Source organism: Triturus cristatus, chromosome 6, assembly GCF_964204655.1.
Source record: "Triturus cristatus chromosome 6, aTriCri1.1, whole genome shotgun sequence".
NCBI classification, from domain to species: Eukaryota; Metazoa; Chordata; class Amphibia; order Caudata; family Salamandridae; genus Triturus; species Triturus cristatus.
Window position 1 is genome coordinate 602,394,314 of NC_140589.1, and position 18,572 is coordinate 602,412,885.

Sequence of the window (18,572 nt, forward strand, 5' to 3'; positions counted from 1 at the left end):
AAGAAATCATCATCTGATAATTAGCTTGTCACACTACCGAAGCCCACTGGAACAAATGAGTAAGCCCAGACCTCTGTAACCAATACAGGAGGGGCTCACCTTTGAAGTTCAGTGGGAAGGGAACATGCTGTTGTGTCAGCTAGGAGTGAAGCTGAGGCTCTCAAGGGATCTCTTACCGAGACAATATGAAGTCAGTATTTTGGATAATCCCAGAATGCTGTGCAGGGGGGTTGGGATAGGGGCGGGGGTGATGTGGCATTTTAGAATTAGCCCTGAGTGCTAGGCTCCTAAAACCCCTGCACAGGGGAGAGATAGTTGAAAAAGCCTTTGACCTGGGAGAAAAACAGCAAAAGAATGTTCCGCTGGAAGGAGAAGTTACTTGATAACCTCTAAGGACGGACTAAAAACTTTGACTTAAGCTAACTCACAGGACTAAGTTGGCTCTCTCCACCCACGCCCAGTGGCACTAGTCCCTTTATGCCCCTTGAGAAGCAGTTGGGGGAAAGGACCTGAACTTCATTGCAGCTCTGGTGTCCTTGAAGATGCAAGGAGGCTCTGGGGCCCTGGGGGATGCAGCAAGGATGGTATAATGCTGGCTGGTGGTAGAGCAGCTGTGCAAGATGCCCCTACCAAAATCAGAGGAGCAGGAGCAAGCCAGAGGACAGGTCTAGCACAGGGAACCAGAAAATCCATCTTTCCACAACATGCCAGGAGGCCTGAAAACAATGCTCCTGGTGGCTAGGTCTGGCCATCAAGAGCAAAACTAGTCCAAGTTTGACACAACAGACCTGACTGTGTTGGAGCTATGCAGTTTTAAAGAGAAGGAAAAACAAGAATAACCGGCACATAGCGCTCCACCATCCTTATCTAAAGGGATTCCCAGGGTGGACCAGGGTGTCAGGGAGGGGTGTTGTCAAATTATTTAATTTCCTGGTGAGGGTATGTGTGGGCACGAGGACTCCATCTCCTGGGGCCCCCCACAATTATTGTTATCCAAGGGGACTCTATCCCCCATGGACTTAAAGCAGAATGGTATGGGTTCATTTGCATACGTATTGGATTCTGTGGTGCCCCAGAATGAGCAGGGTCACCACTAATGATTTTCCTGAATGTTTGTGGGGCTGCAGAAGTTACAGTAGCCATTTAGGCATGTTTTCTAATAGCTTGCCATACGTCTCAGAGTGTATTGAAATTATGACACAGGAGAGATTTCTATTATTTCTAAGGACTCCCAGAGTTGGAATTTTTGCTCTAGGGTGTTGGGACTCCTTGTCGTTGGTTCTATGGCTCCGTTATGGGGCCTGTAAACGTGAAGAAATACTCTTACATGTTTTCAAAGTGAAATTTGAATATAATTTATTTTCCCATTGTTTTTTATGCCTCTACAATGATGAATTATAACATGTGGCTGTTTTATTATTGTGATAACACCCTGACAATGCCAGTAGACCTGCCTTATGTCTAGCTACACTCCCTTATAATGTGATGTTGCATCTGGTATTGTTGGGGGGAGTATTGTGCCTATGGGATCTAGGACCCACCTGGCATGTCATCTGGAATGAGGGTGTCACTAAATGTTCTTCCAACTCCCTGAATGTACATATTTGTATTTAATGTGTAGTATTTAGTAGTTTGTGTATAATACAAGTACTTTTCATCTTTAAAAGAAAAAGCACTGACTGAACAATAATTTACTGAGTGTTGTTGCTGCATGTCACTGAATTGGGATTGCTAGACCATATACCTCCCTTGAGTATTCCTTGGGCTGCTCTGCTTCACTGCCCTGAGAGAGCCAACTGTCTCAATGGGGTACTTGGTTCCCAGTAGTAAGGCAATTGCAGATCTATAGCTTGTGAAGGACTCACATCCATTGCAACTAATAACACTATTTCTTACAAGTACCAAAGACAGAAATGTCAATACCAGACAGATACAGGTTCGAAGAGTTTCCTTAAAGAAACTAACAGTTGAATGGAAGAAGATGTTCTTAGATTAGACTTTTTTTGTAAAATGTTTGGAGCATACACACAATTTTGGTTAGTTTGTGAAGAAATTAAGGGTCAAATCAGAGCTTAAACATCAGTAAGATGTTTCTTTGACACTCACACAACATTGCCATTCCATCTAAGAAACAATCTAAAAGCAGCATTGACATTCCATAAAAAAGTGTCCTTTGAAACACGAGGATTATAAAATGTACTCCCTTTACAGGTTGAGAGTGTTCGCCCATTGCTTTTCCATCCACTGAATGTGTTCAGCTGAGATAGATTACTGATCTCTGTATTGACAATTCTGTAAGATTTACCTTGGCTTGTGAGGGATGCTGAAAATTTATAGCAAGAAGTCACAGTTAAATTTTTTTAAATGGGACCTGTTGTCATGACTCATTGTAAAAACAAACGAGATTCTGATATGCTGGAAAGAAGAATATGGGAGAAAGGCAGAAAGAGAATGCTAATATTGTGGACACAGCTGGGGCCAGATCATTGGGGGCTGAGCATGAGAGACAGGAGACAGGTTTTACAGGTCAGATAGAGAACGACAGCCAATCAGATTTGCATCCCTGGTAATTAAAGCATCCTGGTGGCAGTAGCAGGCTGCATCACAACTGCTTAGTTGTATGGTTCCCATTTACTGAGTTTAATCACCGTTTTGGCACTGTTCTTAACCTTTCTTTTGGTCTACAAATGTCCACCATGTTTTCTACTTGTTGTGACTTTGTATTTCTCAGAAGATCAACTATCAAATTGACTTACACCTGCTGTATGATTCGATGCAATCACCACTTCTCAGCAGCTCCTGGTGCTTCAAAGCTTGGGGAAGGGTGCCGGGTACTTTCTGGGTTCATTATCGGCATTCGCCTATGGTCAGTCTGATTTGTTGTACCTTTGATGTGTGTAATTCCTTTAAAACGTCCATGAAAGAGAGTACAATCCCAAACTATAAAACATCTAACACCTGCGAAGCAAGCATTCTACACCAGTGCATTTTCTTTTCTCCTCTTTATCCGAATTTTCCACTGTTCCAGACTAGTAGCTTAGAGACTTCCTACTCATCCGCTTACTGGTGGTGACTGGTGGACTAGCTTTGGAATTCCGCCCTCCCACATACCTCCAACCGATACATGTATTGGGGTATGTGTAATTTGCTATATCCTAATTTTGTGAAATTATGGAAATATTACATAGGATTATTTGAAATTACTTGTTTCACATTGATTCAATTAAAAAGCATCATAGGAAGTGTAAATTTGATATCTTGCCTGCTATTGAAAGAAAAGAAAGCAAAGTAGGAGCCTCCAGTCTACTCATAAATAGAGTACAGCTGATTTTAGCAACCTGTTTGATTTCAGTAAAGTCACAGATCTGCCAAATGGCCCTGTCAAGACAAAATTATTAAAAAGGGTGAAGATAGCATGATCCCCTTTTTCTTTTGCTAATAAGTCATAGGGAATGGCCTGGTCATTAGTGAAAACAAATCTATAGACAAGGTTGACCACAGGTCAATCTCTCTCTATCCATATGAAGTTACTTAAAAGTACAGTGACAACAGAACTGCACGCTTTTGCTTGTCTAGTAACATTATTAACCCATATCAAACTGATGTTCATTCCATTATTAGTATTGTTTATGAAGTAATAGAGGTTCCAGACAGCTGCAGGATGAAGCTCGAAGACTGGTACTGTTTCCTTTCCCCAAGTCTACAACAGTGCATCTCTTCCTTTTTTACTCAGCCACCAAGACCTTGAACTGAGATAGCTGACATGACTCAACTCTTTCACAATTCTTATTCAACTTCTACCTTCACACTCTGCAACAAGCACATGGACTGAGAGTTTCTATATCTACTGCTGGTATGCAGATTCTATTCAGCCCTATAGGGATGGTGGTGGAACATTTGTGAAACAATTCCTCAACTCTGACAGCAATCTGATTGTTGATGGTTTCAAACTCTATGTAACTCAATTTGATGACATTTAAAATACTATTAACCAAGGTGGGCCACCTTCTTAGGCCCCCAAGGACATGTCATCCTCTTTGGGGGCCCATCTGAAACTAGCTTTTTTAGTTAGGAGTTTAGGCCTCATGATAGATGGTGATCTGCCACTGAGGCCCAACATCTCGCCTGTTACACAAAAGTTTTATCTTCCGTCTGAAACAACTTAAAAAAATCTTGCATTTTAAGCCTCATTCACTGCCTTAATTAAGACAGTGTTGACACTCTGTGATGACCCGTGGTCATTCCTTTGCTGAAAGGCACTTAGCGTTAGTAACTTTAAGGTGCAAAGCAGAAGTATAAAGTGTAAGAGTATCTCAAAAATAGAGAGAACAGAAGTGAGCAGTTCACGAAGACCACTCCGTGATAAAATTAAGCGGAATACAGCTTAATTTTAAATCAGCTCACCCTTTACATCCAACATCATTTTTAAGTTTATCTCTGTTCACTTTAAAACACATTCAGTCAGAGAGGGGCTGGCATTCCTTATCTACTCCACAATATTATATTGTGCATTTTTTAAGGTAACATCTGCTTTACTGGTATACCACCCAGGCTGTTCTTATGTAGTCATTGACAGTCTCTGCTGTTGCTGAATTCCGCTTAATTTGATCACAAAGCGGTCTTCATAATCTGCTCACTTCTATACTCTCTGTTTTTGAGATAGCCTTACCCTTTATATTTGTGTTGTTTGCATGGGATTCTCTCTATCCGTCTCCACACTCACTTGGCGAAGTTCTTCTGGGACGTGGACCACTCTTTTACGGATACGTTGCATGTGATCAAAAACTACAACTTATAAGCGTTGGGTGTCACGGGATCAGGCACCCTGGCTTCACGCACTTGGTTTGGCCTATCTTTCTGTGGGCCATCTATATCCTCATTCTTAAGGATATTTTTCTACAGTTCACAAATCATGGTTTCTCTATGTCCTCTTGTGACACACCGACTAATAAAAAATAAATAAACTTATTTTACTGTATTATATAGGGAATTGGCACCATAACCCAGATCTTTTTCTATAATTATTTTGTAGGTGTTATTCATCATGGCTTCCTGATAAAGGCTGCAGAGTTGAAATGCGCGTAGGTCACAATTGGTCAAAATCTACTAGCCATGATGTGTTTGCAGATGTTTAAATTTCATTAGTCGAGCGGAATTGAATTTACCCAATCTGATTGTGACAAGCCATGAAAATTCAGAACGTTTGGCCAGTGATATAAAACGAAGTAAATGCGATCTATATTGGGCTACTGTTATTCAATCCATGAGAAAGTTAATCAATACATATTATTATTTAGTAAAAAAAATGAAGATGGATTTGTATACCCCATAGGTTTGTTCTCCATAACAATTTACAAACCCACTTTACCCATCCCAGAAGGATGAATGTGGAAGTGTGATTGCATATTTAGGTTTGTTCTATCATTTTTCAGATGGAGGAATATATCTCTATTTTAAAAACACTCATATTTATAAAGAATGTATTTTGGATTATGTCATTATTTAATATCTATTAATCATGTTTTTTGTATAACTTGCCTTTTTTGATACTATTAAATTGTTTTTGATATAGATCTGGATCTGGGTTTTCGTTTTTTCATTTGTTTGCCCATTTTTTCAACAGTTGCCTAAGTAATTATTTATACATTTGTTCTTTAATCCCTGAATTAGGAACCTATCTAGTTACAGGGGTACCCTCCTTTTTGCACAATTGTCAGTCCCTTTTTCTCCACAATCCTAAGAAATGTTACCAGTGCACAATTAATTCTTAGATCCATAGGATTAAAACACACAGCAGTAGCCTCTTTATATGATCTTATACCTCTCTTGATAAAGTCTTTGTGTAGGATTTTCCGATGACCATTCAGAGTGGCTTTGCAGGGACACAACACATGAATAATGTTCTCTGGTGCTTCTTTTCTTTTCCAAGGCAGATAGTGTTTTGATACAGGCAGTATCCGTAGTCTAAAGTTTGAAAGCTGCTCCTTGTTGTAATTGCTATAAGCTATCTCTAAATATGGTTGGGGGGATGCCTTTGTGTAGTTGCTGAGTGTTAGCCATCCATGGCTCCTCCTTGCCAACGACTGCTTGTCATACAAAAGAGACACAACTGTGGTATTTAGTTTTATTATTCTTTTCAGCTCACCTTATCTTAGGTTTCGCTGACAATGTGAATGAGAGGCCAAGGGTGATGAGTGACATTTGTAAGAAATGTCTCATAGGCGAGCAGTCCCTCCCCTGTATTTCCAGCCGGAGGTGGTGGCCCAAGGAGCCCTCCTTAGCGAATTTAAGGTTTTGGTAGCAGTTCACAAAAGACCCTGCCTGCCCAAAGTTTGTTTTACCAGGTCAAACTCCAACCTAATTTCTGCAGGAGACGTGTACACCGGCAAGTGGAAAATAGGTTTAAAGATTTTTGAGACTGTGTTTTCCAGTACAGTGCTGTCCTGGTCCCTCAGAGCCTTACTCCCATAGGCAAGCATAGGGAAAACTTTGGCTTGTGCTACCTGCCGGATCGGACAGAGCAGAGAACCCTTCATCTTCCTGTGCAGCAAGCCCAGACTGTGCCCAAGTGCATTGCCTTTTCTTTTTATTTCTTCAATTTGAAGTGCAAACCTTCCATTAGAATTAAATAGTACTTCAAGATATTTGTACACATTGGCTTGTTCCACCTTTTTGTTTCCCTGCTGCCAAATTTAGTTGTTTAATTGTTTCCCTTGCAATGTATGAGGTTTTTCATGGTAATGGTCAGCCCACTGTTATTAGAGCATTCTAAGGTTGCGTACAAAAGATGTTGCAGCCCCACTCTTGTCCTACTGGCCAGAACTAAATCATCTGCATACAGCATATTTGATACTAAAATTCCTCCCAATTTTGGTGCATGACTTTTGACTTTGTTCAATAAGGGATGTAGATCTGAGAAGAACAGCTTAAAAAGAGTTGGGGCCAGCACACAGCCTTGTTTTAGTCCTACACTTTTTTATTGTTGTAGTCAAACACTTTTTTTATTCTTCAGCATACACTCATACACAACGCACTCATATTCAGCATTAACCACACCCTACCACCTCTCGACATATGACATAGTTCCTTTTTAGAATCCACCCACGAGTTTCCCAGTGCGTGTAACATCAATTTGCTACATCTCCCAGAACATTACGAAAATCCCATTTCTTCAATCAGTCGGCGAACTGATCGCACTTGTCGGCCGGACCGGGTGATCCGAAATAACTGAGGTCTGCCTTGATCAGACAACGGTGACATAGGTTCGGGTGCTTGAGCAGGTCTGGCTGGCAAGGATGCCTCACGCATGGTTTCAGAACTCAGCAAGTGTTACAGGAGGTGTTTGAAATGATACTTGTCCTGAGTGATGAACTGTCGAGGATGATGTGCTTTTTATCATGTGTCCCTTGCATGCCCAAACCTGTAGAGGAGCAGTGGCAAAAGGAGTGTCCATTTTCTGTCTTTATTTCTGTTTAACCAATGCCCAGTCTCCTTTGTCAAAGGATGTCGCTTGGGCATAACAAGGCTAATCGATAATTGTTTTCATTTTCCTTTTTTGAGTTGCTTCATTGTCTTGAACTTGGTTAGTATCCACTGAATGATCCAAGGTCCATTGGGGTAATTTTGTTCTGATGGCTCTCCCAAATAGCAAGGTGGCTGGACTCTCACAAGTTGTGGAGTGAGGAGTTGATCGATAGGCCCAGAGGGCCTGGCACATAGCTTGGTTAAAATCAATTACTTCCATGGATGCTTGTTGGATGACTCTCTTGAGGGATCCCATGAATCGCTCAACAACACAATTGGCTTGGGGCCAGAGAGGTGTCCTCTTTTGGTGTTTGAAGTTGAGTCAGACAAGAATCTCTTTGAACTCTTTGCTGTTAAAGGTTGGGACATTGTCAGATTTGAGAATTTTACAGGAATGTCCCATGTTGCAAAAATGTAATCAAGTCATTCTAAGACCTTGTCATGGGTTGTTGAAGATAGGTTTCCACCAAAGGAAAACACAAATATTCATCAATGACTACCATGAGATGGTGTCCATTTCATAAAGGTCCAAAGACCTTTAGGCATGAGCAGGAAGGTCAGACATTGTCACTGGGTGTTGCATTACCTTAGGAGACAAACAATTGCAAATGTGGCACATTTCTCCCTCACTGGAGAATATATATGCTTAAAAAATCAAGTTTTCTTTTGTGGATTTCGAACATTTCGGCATTTAGAGTGAGACCGGCATCTACAAGTATATGGCACACTTGGTTAAGGGCTTTATCATGTTCTTCTTGTGTTCTCCAAAAACCATTATGTCATCGCTTTAATTGACAGCATGTGTAATAGGTTGGATAAGTCGGCAAATAACATCCTGAAATATCTCAGCAGCTGAGGATACTCCAAAAATCAGTCTCTAATATCTGAACAAAGCACCATGAGTTGAAAAAGTAGTATTGTACCTGCAGTTCTCCTTCAGTTCAAGTTGATGTTATCCTATTCATGTTGAGGTGGGAGAATACTTTGGCTCCGTTCAATTGCATGATAGTGTCCGCTATGTGTGGACTAAGGTCTCTCTCCCTCTCAATGGCTTTGTTTGCCTGGTGCATATCAACTTAGATGCAAACTGCTGCTCTACTGTCCTTTTTTGGTACTACTACTACTATGGGCAAAACCCAGGGCATGGGACCTGTGAAACATTCAATGATGTCAGGCTTTAAAAGCACTTTCAACGCTTTCTCTATAGCTTCTTATAAATGGAAAGCAACTCTACAGTGTCGCTGAGCAACAGGGCGAATGTCTTCATTAATATGAAGCTGTACTTTCATTTTTTTTTAGTTTTCCCAGGCCAAGAAACAACAATGGAAATCAGCTCCTGATCTCAGACTGAGCACCGAGGTTGTGGTTGAGGGATATTAACCCCATTTCAGCAGCGGTGGCAAAACTGAGCAAACAGGCACTCAACGAAGTCCCTTGTAGAACATGAATAGTGGCTACTTCAGATGTCTTTGTGTGTCCCATTGTTGGTGTGAACGACCCTTGGCTTTGCGGTGTCTAAGAAGTGGCCCAAGTGTAACTTTTATGGCTGATGGAGTTAGGCAAGGCACAGGGGATAGGGCATTAAACATTTTCACGGGCATGATATTAATTGACGCACTACTGTCTATGATACAATTTACTGGGTTTTGTTCACTTTCAACGTGATTTTGGGACAATGTCCAAATGAATCTTGTCGCTTTGTTTGTTGTTTTCTTTGAACTAGCCAACCCCACATGTGCACACTGTCCTTAGGTAGACATCATCAATGCACACCCATCTTTTTCGCTGGTATTTGATAGTGATGTTAAAGAGGCTTTGTACAATGAGATTGACGATGATTGATTTTGCCTGGTTTCCCTTTGTCATAGCTGATGTTGCTTTTTACTTTTGTGGGCACGGCAGGAGTGCTTCTGAAATGTTTTCATGTCCATCTTTTCTTTCCATCATGATGCACTTAATTTATCTTTGGCTCGGCACACAATTACGAAATTATTCTTTTTTCCACAGCCTTTGTAGACCTGTCAGATGGCTGGACATTCACCTTCATGTGGAAACCAAAATCCACAACGGAAGCAGAATTTTGATTCTTTAAAGATGTCGACTTATGTGCATCATGATTTGCTTACTTTTCATGGCCAGGGATGATTCCTTGTGGGCTGTTGTTATTTCCATATCAGCAGCTTGTCGGTCTGCTCTCATTCTTCTGCTCTCACAGCCATCAGCACTTTCTCCAAGCTGTGTGTTTCTCTCAAAATGTGCCTCCTAACCAAATCTGGGGCCCCATTATGTAAGGGAGCACTTTCCCTGTTTGCACTCATCACACCTTAAAACAGGTGCGCTGGGCACAAACATAGAAGAGCGCCCTATTATATAGAATGCCCTGCCCTCAGGCCAGCCACAAACTCATGCCTCCCTGGGGGCAGACCATTCAAGTGAAATACAGAGCGGCTTTGAAGCAGCCTCTCTGTAGTTCACTGTGCAGGCGGCAACTCACCTGCACTTTTAGAGGAGATTAGAGGTCCCCTTGCAGTCGGGTGCAGTGAGTGACTGTACCCAACAGCAAGGGGAAGTCTGGGGGTTCCATAGGACCCTCTTTCCCCCCTCCAGAGGGCTGGTATAAGAGGGCGCACTGACACTGCACCACCTATTAGTGGACATATTGTCAGTGCGCCACCTCACAGCTTCTTTGCCTCTGCGCCCATGTCTATAAGACGGAGCGGATACAGAAACAAAGGGATTCCCTCATTTGCATGAAGCCACACACCCACGCAAATGAGGGAACATCCTCTTCAGAAAGCGCTGGTGCTGTATGTGCTTTAAGTATTACAGAAGGGGCCACACAAGCCTCTGCGGCCCTTTCTGCAAAACCAAAATGCCCCAGGGGTGCTCAAAGTGGGAACAAACGCACATGACACTTTGTGTAATACAGCCCCGAAAAGGCAGCCATTAATGACTCTGAAGCTCATGGCTTCTTGGTAGGTGAAATCACAGAACTTGCAATGAGTGTATCAAGTCTTTTAACAAATTTGCCCACTGTTTCACCAACCTGTTGTCATGTGTGGTTGAAGATAATACCTTTCAAAGTTGACATTCGGCACTGGCTTGAACTTGGCCTCCAATGCTTCGCTTACCTTTTTAGTATGATGTTGCATCAGTCTGTGAAACTTTCTTTAGCACTTCTTTCACCCGATCACCTGCTAGGTTTTCCAAGTATTTGATGATCTTCTTTTCATATTTTTGTTCTAGTACATCTATGAGGTCATTGAAAGTTTTGGTCCATGCAGTCCACCTTGCACCAAAGTTCTGCTTCTTACAAGTGTCGAAGGGCAGTGGTGGATTCAGGAACACGGCTGCATTGTATTTCACGCTCCCTTTTTCTGCCATTGAGAGCATGTGCTGTTCAGATAGCTTTCACTTTAACCAGTGCCCCTTGCCACTTCTGCAAGCACAACCCTTATGCTTGAACTTGGGGCACCATGCTCAATCGTAGAATGCTTCACTTGTCTTTACGGGGGGTATATTATCTGTTTCTCTTACCTAGCTATTGTTGCTGTTATCTTTCTCCTTCATTTGAGTAATTGCTTCGCATTCAGGTCGTAGTTCAGCGTCTCTGTCTACTGCTTCACCTGCGGTTTTGGTGGGCGTTTTGAATGTGCTCCTCTTTAGGGCCTTCACTTTCTTATTTGGAGAAGGGCTTTGACTTCACATGTACCAATCGCAAGCTACTTTGCATCGATTTGAGGCACATGTGGCATGCACAAGCAAATTTCTGTATTGTTGCAAACTCTCAGGGAGAGCAGTCTTGCTTCCTTTGGGGCACGGATACCCTACTTATCGTCAGATGTAGCGTCTTCGAATCCCAACCCTGGATCGTGCAGATGAATTTTGCCACAAAGGAGCTGTAGTGAAACACTTTTTTACTTCTCAACATACACTCACGCACCATGCATGATCTCACACTCAACATTAACCACACCCTAACATCTCCCTGCAAATGACAAAGTTCCTGTTCGCCGTAGAGCCACAAGAGTCCTAATGCGTGTAACATCAATATGCTACAGACGAGACCTAAGGAAAGACCAACTATGCTTCTCAGAGTGAAACCTGAGCTGCAAACATCCTGTGTTGTCTTGGACAACCATTAGAGATTTAGAGATTCACCCAGTACCATTGCAAGCTAAACATTGAATCACGTTGGTTAAAAGAGTGTTACACACTGGGAATTGAAAGATATACACACTATCATGGTACAAATGCTATGACAAACATCACCATGTACAAATGCACGCACTGAATACTATTGGCAACACCAAGGTTTCCTCTGTGCATGCTCTGAGGGAGAGGTGATCGGATATGAAGAGGAGTGACAAGGACGATGGCATGCCTCAGGCACTCACATAATCAACTTGTTATGTTCTTTTCAGCTCACAGTCGCCATCCTGTAAATAGTTAATAAAGTTCCTGTTATGTTTACTGGGCTTGCCTGAGTGCCAATGATTTGTCATGACAACACACCATTGTCTTTGTGTACCTTCTCATAAATCCTTAACTCTTCAATGTGCTGTGAATTTCACAGCAAGCAGCCAAGTAATAATTTCAATCAGCTTTGTGAAAACCACTAGTATTACTGGTAAAAACTGTAAATTTTCACAACAATAAAGACCATGGATTTATTTACTTTGCTGAGAATTTTATGAGTACTACACAAACACAGTTTTCTTCAAGGCAATTCATGTAAGGGCTAACGAATCCTGTAGACTTCAATAAATATATCTCAGATAATTAAAGATGAAATTAAGGTCCCTTGCAGAAGTGGATGGTTGCTCTTTGGGCATTATTGTTTTGGCTACCCCTCTTCTACCACTCCGTCCATAACACATAGGTCCATCCTTTGTTGAAATTGGTTCTTCACTTCTTGTTCTCCTTTGGCACTGAAAGCAACATGTTCACAAAAAACCCATTCAAGGTTTTCTCCTTGTGTTGTTTTCTTTCAGCAAAACACATTCTGAGAACAATGTCATGTTTGCTGAAAGTAAAATAAATATCAATGTAAACTGTATAGAAAATAAAGTTTGTTTTAAATTTGCACAAAGTAATGAGTGGGAATTTGTAGAATGCCTGTGGCGAAGATCTCACATTTAACAATAGGCTTAGGAGATATGGAACCCAGGAGTCTCTAGAGTTCTTCTTTAACCACTTGTATTATGAGCAAGACTTTCGGAGACTGCAAGAAAATTCAGAATACTCAAGACTTTTGTACACTATTAAAGTATTATAACAAATGAATAGATGAATGATACACAAGGAAATGAGAATAGGACTCCATATAATAAGATGAAAGCTAAAACCTGCAGTAAAGTATGCATTCACTAATTAACTATTTGCAAATGTTTTTGTATGCACTTTGTTTCGCTTCTCTAAATGCAATTCGCAGTATAGCTGCCTGATGGGAATGTGGTCCTGTCAAGATATTCGCCTTTAAATGTTGCATAGAACATAATAATAAATGTTTCTTTTTTCTTTTCAGTTTCAAAGTTTGCAGGCAGAGAATTTATTCACCTAGAACCACCAAAATCTAATGAACGGAACTTGTTAGCTACTCCTACACGTCAAGCACCTACTGATGAACTTGAGCATTTGGATGATAACATCGATCAAGTCTATGTCAAGAAGTCAGATTCTCAAGACAAAGAAAAAGGTATTTTTGTTATTAAACCAACTCTATCAGCCAACCAACCAACTCAAAAATCAGTAGCCTCATGTCCTGGTAAAGGTGAAAAGAAATCCCTTACCCGTAACTCCTATGTGCCAGAAGAGGACACACGCTTCAAAGACCTTCTGAAAGCTGTGGATGACAACATGGTCATCCCCACTTGGCGTTACCAAGACAAAGAAGGCCCAAGCCTTGCAATTACTGAGCCTCCGCAGCTTTCCCCTCTGCCTCGACTTCGGCAAACTGCCCTACGAGACAGCATAACAAAAAGGATTCCATGGGTTGGGATGCCACAGCATTCAACAAGTGGCATCCCACCTGTCTTACCGCCAGGCACAAGGCCACCAATTTTTCCAATGTCCCGCCAACAAACACTTATGGTAAGGAGTTTAAGGCAGTCTAAAGAAAAACAACGGATTCCTTTCAGCAACAATATCAGGATGAAGAGAAATATGGTGCAGCTGAAGCACACGCATAAGTCAGTAGATCTCAACCTTCCATTGTTGTCACCACCATTTCAGTCAAAGTCAGACAAAAAGAATGAGATTTTAAGGTTGGATTTTGTATGAGCTCGGTGTCTCCTGCACTTATCTGCAGTGGAATTATTTTCACAGTGCAACAGAAACACAGCACTGACCTGAAGATACAATGAGAGATGTTTACATCATCACATGAAAAGCTTACAAAAACTGGAACATATGCCTAACTATAAATAAGTAATAACCAATGATCACAAGAGGATAATTGCTATTGAAAAATTCGATCAAATGCCACTAAATTCTCAAAGATCATAACATAATTATCAGAGAGATATCTCCATAATTGTTTTTGTGTATTATTCATGCTGCTGTATTTGGAAACAGTCGACTTACATTTTATATTTTTGACTAATATTTTATTTTCTATGTTTTTAAAGCTATGACAAATGCATATATTCTTTTTGTATAGAGTAAGGCAGGATAACATTGATTTAGGCCACGAAAGATGTAATCTATTCAAAATATTGTAACACTATAGTGGGTCAACTGTTTATAAATATTTTTTAACCCTTGTGAACTATTTTCTACAGGCCTTTATTTTTACATTTTTATTTCCCCAAATGAAGATATGACTTAAGGTCTGTTTTTGACTGCCTAAATCTATTTTCATTATGTTCTATTTTTTTAATACCTGAGGTCACCTACTGGAGTGTTTACAAGATAAATGTTTACTCTTCAAACCAAAAACATAGGTTGTAGCCAGTCCCTAAGAACCCAGCATGATGCATATAGCATGATGTTAAGAGCCCTTCCTCTCTTCCCGCTTTCACATTGAATTGTGAACCTTGTAGTAGTACATTTCAAAGTATGACAAATGCATGACAAATACATGTTTCATTAGCCCAAATTCTCATCTCTTATTGCATTAAGGTCACTGTAGTTGGGTAAGTTTTAAACATTGCCTCACAGGTTGCTCTAATGCACCTCCCAAAGGGTATATGTCTCTGTTTAATGGTCAGTTGAGGTGTGCAGCAATGGGAGTTTGTAAGGAGTTAAATAGTCAGACAGCAAAATAATACTAGTAAATAAAAGTCTTACTTCAAGGAGAAAATGTCCCCAGATATAGCCACCAACAATGAATTAAATTCAAACAGACTTAAGGCCAAAACTCCTTTGAAGAATATACAGAAATGCAACAAACATAATGAATCAGTGTCATATACTGTCTTCTAGTACATTGTAGAAGGCCCTTAATGGACATGATTGTGTAAATAAATTATTAGAAACTTGAACGTATGCTATCTTCTAGGGTCACTATTATATGCCAATTTAATAAACATAGAGTCTTTTGAATTATTCTGGTTCGAATCCAGGCCAGGCTTAACTACATGGCCTGAAGAAATTTCAAAATGTTACTTAACACAGAACCGTTCTGATTATTCAAAACATAAAATCATGGTGCATAGAAACAATATAGGTCTGGGCATTGCAGGGATCTGTGCAGGTAAGCGTTATGGGGCCGGGGGAGGGGAGATGTTGACAGATGACAAAATAGGAATTATTTATTTATTTTCCCTATTTCGTCGTCTGTCAACATTCTCCTCCCCTCCGCCCCAGCTCACCGCGCTTACCTGCACGGACCGCCGCTGGTAACTCATGTGGTAAATAATATGTCCCCTCATTTTGCTTCCTGTGATTCCTGATCCATATTTTGCTTTGTTTGAATCTCATCAGAGGAATGAAGCTGTGCTGGATTGTAAGCTATTAAATATTCCTGATGCACATTAATGATTAAAATGAATCTGTGCTGCAAGAGAGCAAACATATGCATTTGGCTGCATTCCACCAAACCAGCACCAGGGTTTTCCAGAAAAGTAAGGACTGATGCATACAAAACGCATACCTGATAGACAGTAATGCTGATTTGTTTGCCTGCAGCCACAACACACTTTTGTAGATTCAGGTTTGCTCTCAGTAGTTACTTTTATGCAGGATGGATTCACGTATGTATGGCATGCACTCCATTTCTTATGAAAGTACATATTTCTCAATAACGCACATCATTTATTGTGCACAGACCAATGCAAGCCTGAGATGTCACTCCATGAGAGTACTTCTTAAACAAGCTTTGGAATGTAGACTGCTATTGCCTTGACACAAGTCTCACAACTGGGGATAAACAGCTAATAATGTAATCAATAATTTGGAGACACTTAGATGGCCATCAATCATTCTTGATCCCCAAATCATTTCCTTATAGGACTTAGTTGGATGAATACAATTGATTGTTGCAAGACATTTTTCTAGTACTTTTGTATACTGTTTCTAATCTCTGCCCAAAGTCAGACCAACATTTTTGGACCATGTTAATGCATTGCATAAGTCTTACACCTGAAGAAGAATGTTTCACTTCATCATGGAAGAAGTAAGATGAATTAGCATTTGCGAGAGAGTCGTGTTCCTTCCGAATGTGTGATTTGGAATCATTTGTTTTCTTTACTGTTGTCATGGAAACATTTGCAAACTTAATGGAGCATGTATTAACCAGTGTCTGTTTTTCCCACTGAATTTTAAACGAGCTAGCAATGGCACTTTGAGGTATTTTACTATCATGAAAGGGAAAAATAAATGATATTTCTGAAGACAATCATTTAAATCCACATTATTCTTTTTTTTGTGAGAAATTTGCATCATGCATCATTTTAGGTAAACCGGTTTCTGGGAGGAATATCTGGCTCACCCTTAGTATGAGAACCTTCATTCTTAGAATTCAGAGAATGTAGATGTTGCACATGCAACAACAACCAACAATACACTTCACATTAAAAGTCTTTAAATTTCCAAATCAAACAAGTGAAACATATATTTAATAAGAAAAACGATACCAAAATGAAGGAAAGTTTCAGATGGACAGCAGTGGGGTCAAAGTTGGTTGTTTGTCCCAGTCAAAAGGTATAACACACAAGATGATAGACGGAATGTTGCGCATTGGCAAAACATTCACCCCCAGTCACAGATCTGGGTTTAATCCATCGTTATTTTGCTCACCACGCCACCCCAGTTCAGACACGGCCATATGCAAATCAGTCTTGACCCTGTGCCTCATGGGAACAGTCCAGCCCGAACTGCCAAGCCATGTCTTCTCTGGACCGGAATCAAGCATCCTAGGACCGGTTTCGGGGTTTAACCCCTCTTCAGCCAGGATAGCTTGATTCCAGTGGCGTTGTGAGCACGGGACCCACGTCTGGGCATACCCTTCCCACATAGGGCGAACAGCAAAACACACAAGATGATGGATGGAATGTTGCACATTGGCAAAACATTCACCCCCAGTCACAGATCTGGGTTTAATCCATCGTTATTTTGCTCACCACGCCACCCAGAGGGCCTGGCACATAGCTTGGTTAAAATCAATTACTTCCATGGATGCTTGTTGGATGACTCTCTTGAGTGTGCCCATGAATCGTTCAACGACACAATTGGCTTGGGGCCAGAGAAGTGTTCTCTTTTGGTGTTTGAAGTTGAGTCAGACAAGAAACTCTTTGAACTCTTTGCTGTTAACGGTTGGTCCATTGTCAGATTTGAGAATTTTACAGGAATGACCCATGTTGCAAAAATGTAATCAAGTCATTCTAAGACCTTGTCATAGGTTGTTGATGATAGGTTTCCACCAAAGGAAAACACAAATATTCATCAATGACTACCATGAGAAGGTGTCCATTCCCCAAAGGTCCAAAGACCTTTAGGCATGAGCAGGAAGGTCAGACATTGTCACTGGGTGTTGCGTTACCTTAGGAGACAAACAATTGCAAATGTGGCACATTTTTAGCTCCTTCTCAACTCGCTCTTTTAGTCGAGGGAGCCACACTCGATCTTGTTGGACTGTTTTGGTGGCTACGATACCATGGAGTTCTTCATGGGCCAGCTTGATGACCCGCTGTCTTAAGCTTTCAGATATCACGATTCTCAAGCCTCTCAGTATTACGCCTTCTTTAGTGATGGCTAACTCATCCAGCATATTTTTAAACTTTTAAATTTGGCAAGAGGCCGGGTACTTCTCCTGCATGGTTGCATGGCAATAAGCTCTTTAACGGTGATCATGTCCTTATTACCATTGATGGCAGCAATGATTTGTTCCACGCATGGAGCCGCTGGTGTGCTGCATCTACAGATAAATTTGAGATATGCCCCCGCTGTCTTGGATGTTGAGCTGAGACAATGTAGCGGCACTCGTGAAAAGTAATCTACTGGGTTTTGATTCTTCCCCCGTCTGTGCTCAATTTCATAGTTGTACTCTTGCAGTCTTAACTCCCACCTTTCAATGCAAGGGGCATTGTGAGTAATGCTTGGAGATCTGTGATGACAGTGAATCGTTTTCCATAGAGGAATATATGACAAAGTTCACAGGCCCACACCACAGCCAGACTATCCTTCTCCAGCTGAGGGTAGGAATGTTCTGTCTCAGACAGGCTCCGACTGGCATAGGCCACAATGTGTCTCTGAGCATTCAGATGGCCAGTGTGTTGAGCAAGGATTGCCCCATTGTGTTGAGAAATGATTGTCTCTATCTCTACCTGGCTTGCATCAACCGTTATTTCAATATGTAACTTGGGGTCAAAGTAGGCCATTTCAGTTGTATTTTCAATCACATGCGTAATGTCTCTGAAACTCCTGTTGCATTCTTGAGACCAATGAAATGATACATTTTGCGTTGTCAAGTCTGTTAATGGATTGCTCATTGTAGCAAATTTGCAAATGTATCTGGGAGCAATAACTGGCCATGCCTAGAAAGGATCGCAGCATGGCAACTTCTTTGGGGTAGGGGGCAAGTGGATGATTGTGCTTGCAGCTTGTCT

The 18,572-nt window shown here is 41.1% G+C and overlaps 1 protein-coding gene across 1 annotated transcript in view; it reads left to right on the forward strand.

Annotated features, from left to right (window-relative positions):
- The window catches only part of LOC146817555 (uncharacterized), a 414,447-nt gene extending 400,492 nt beyond the window's left edge, over positions 1 to 13,955 (forward strand). Inside the window, exon 10 of the mRNA XM_085609212.1 lies at positions 13,052 to 13,955. Within this exon, the coding sequence (XP_085465338.1) occupies positions 13,052 to 13,806 (755 nt within the window). The 3' untranslated portion in view covers positions 13,807 to 13,955. The remainder of the gene's footprint in view (positions 1 to 13,051) is intronic.
- Positions 13,956 to 18,572: the final 4,617 nt, after the last annotated feature.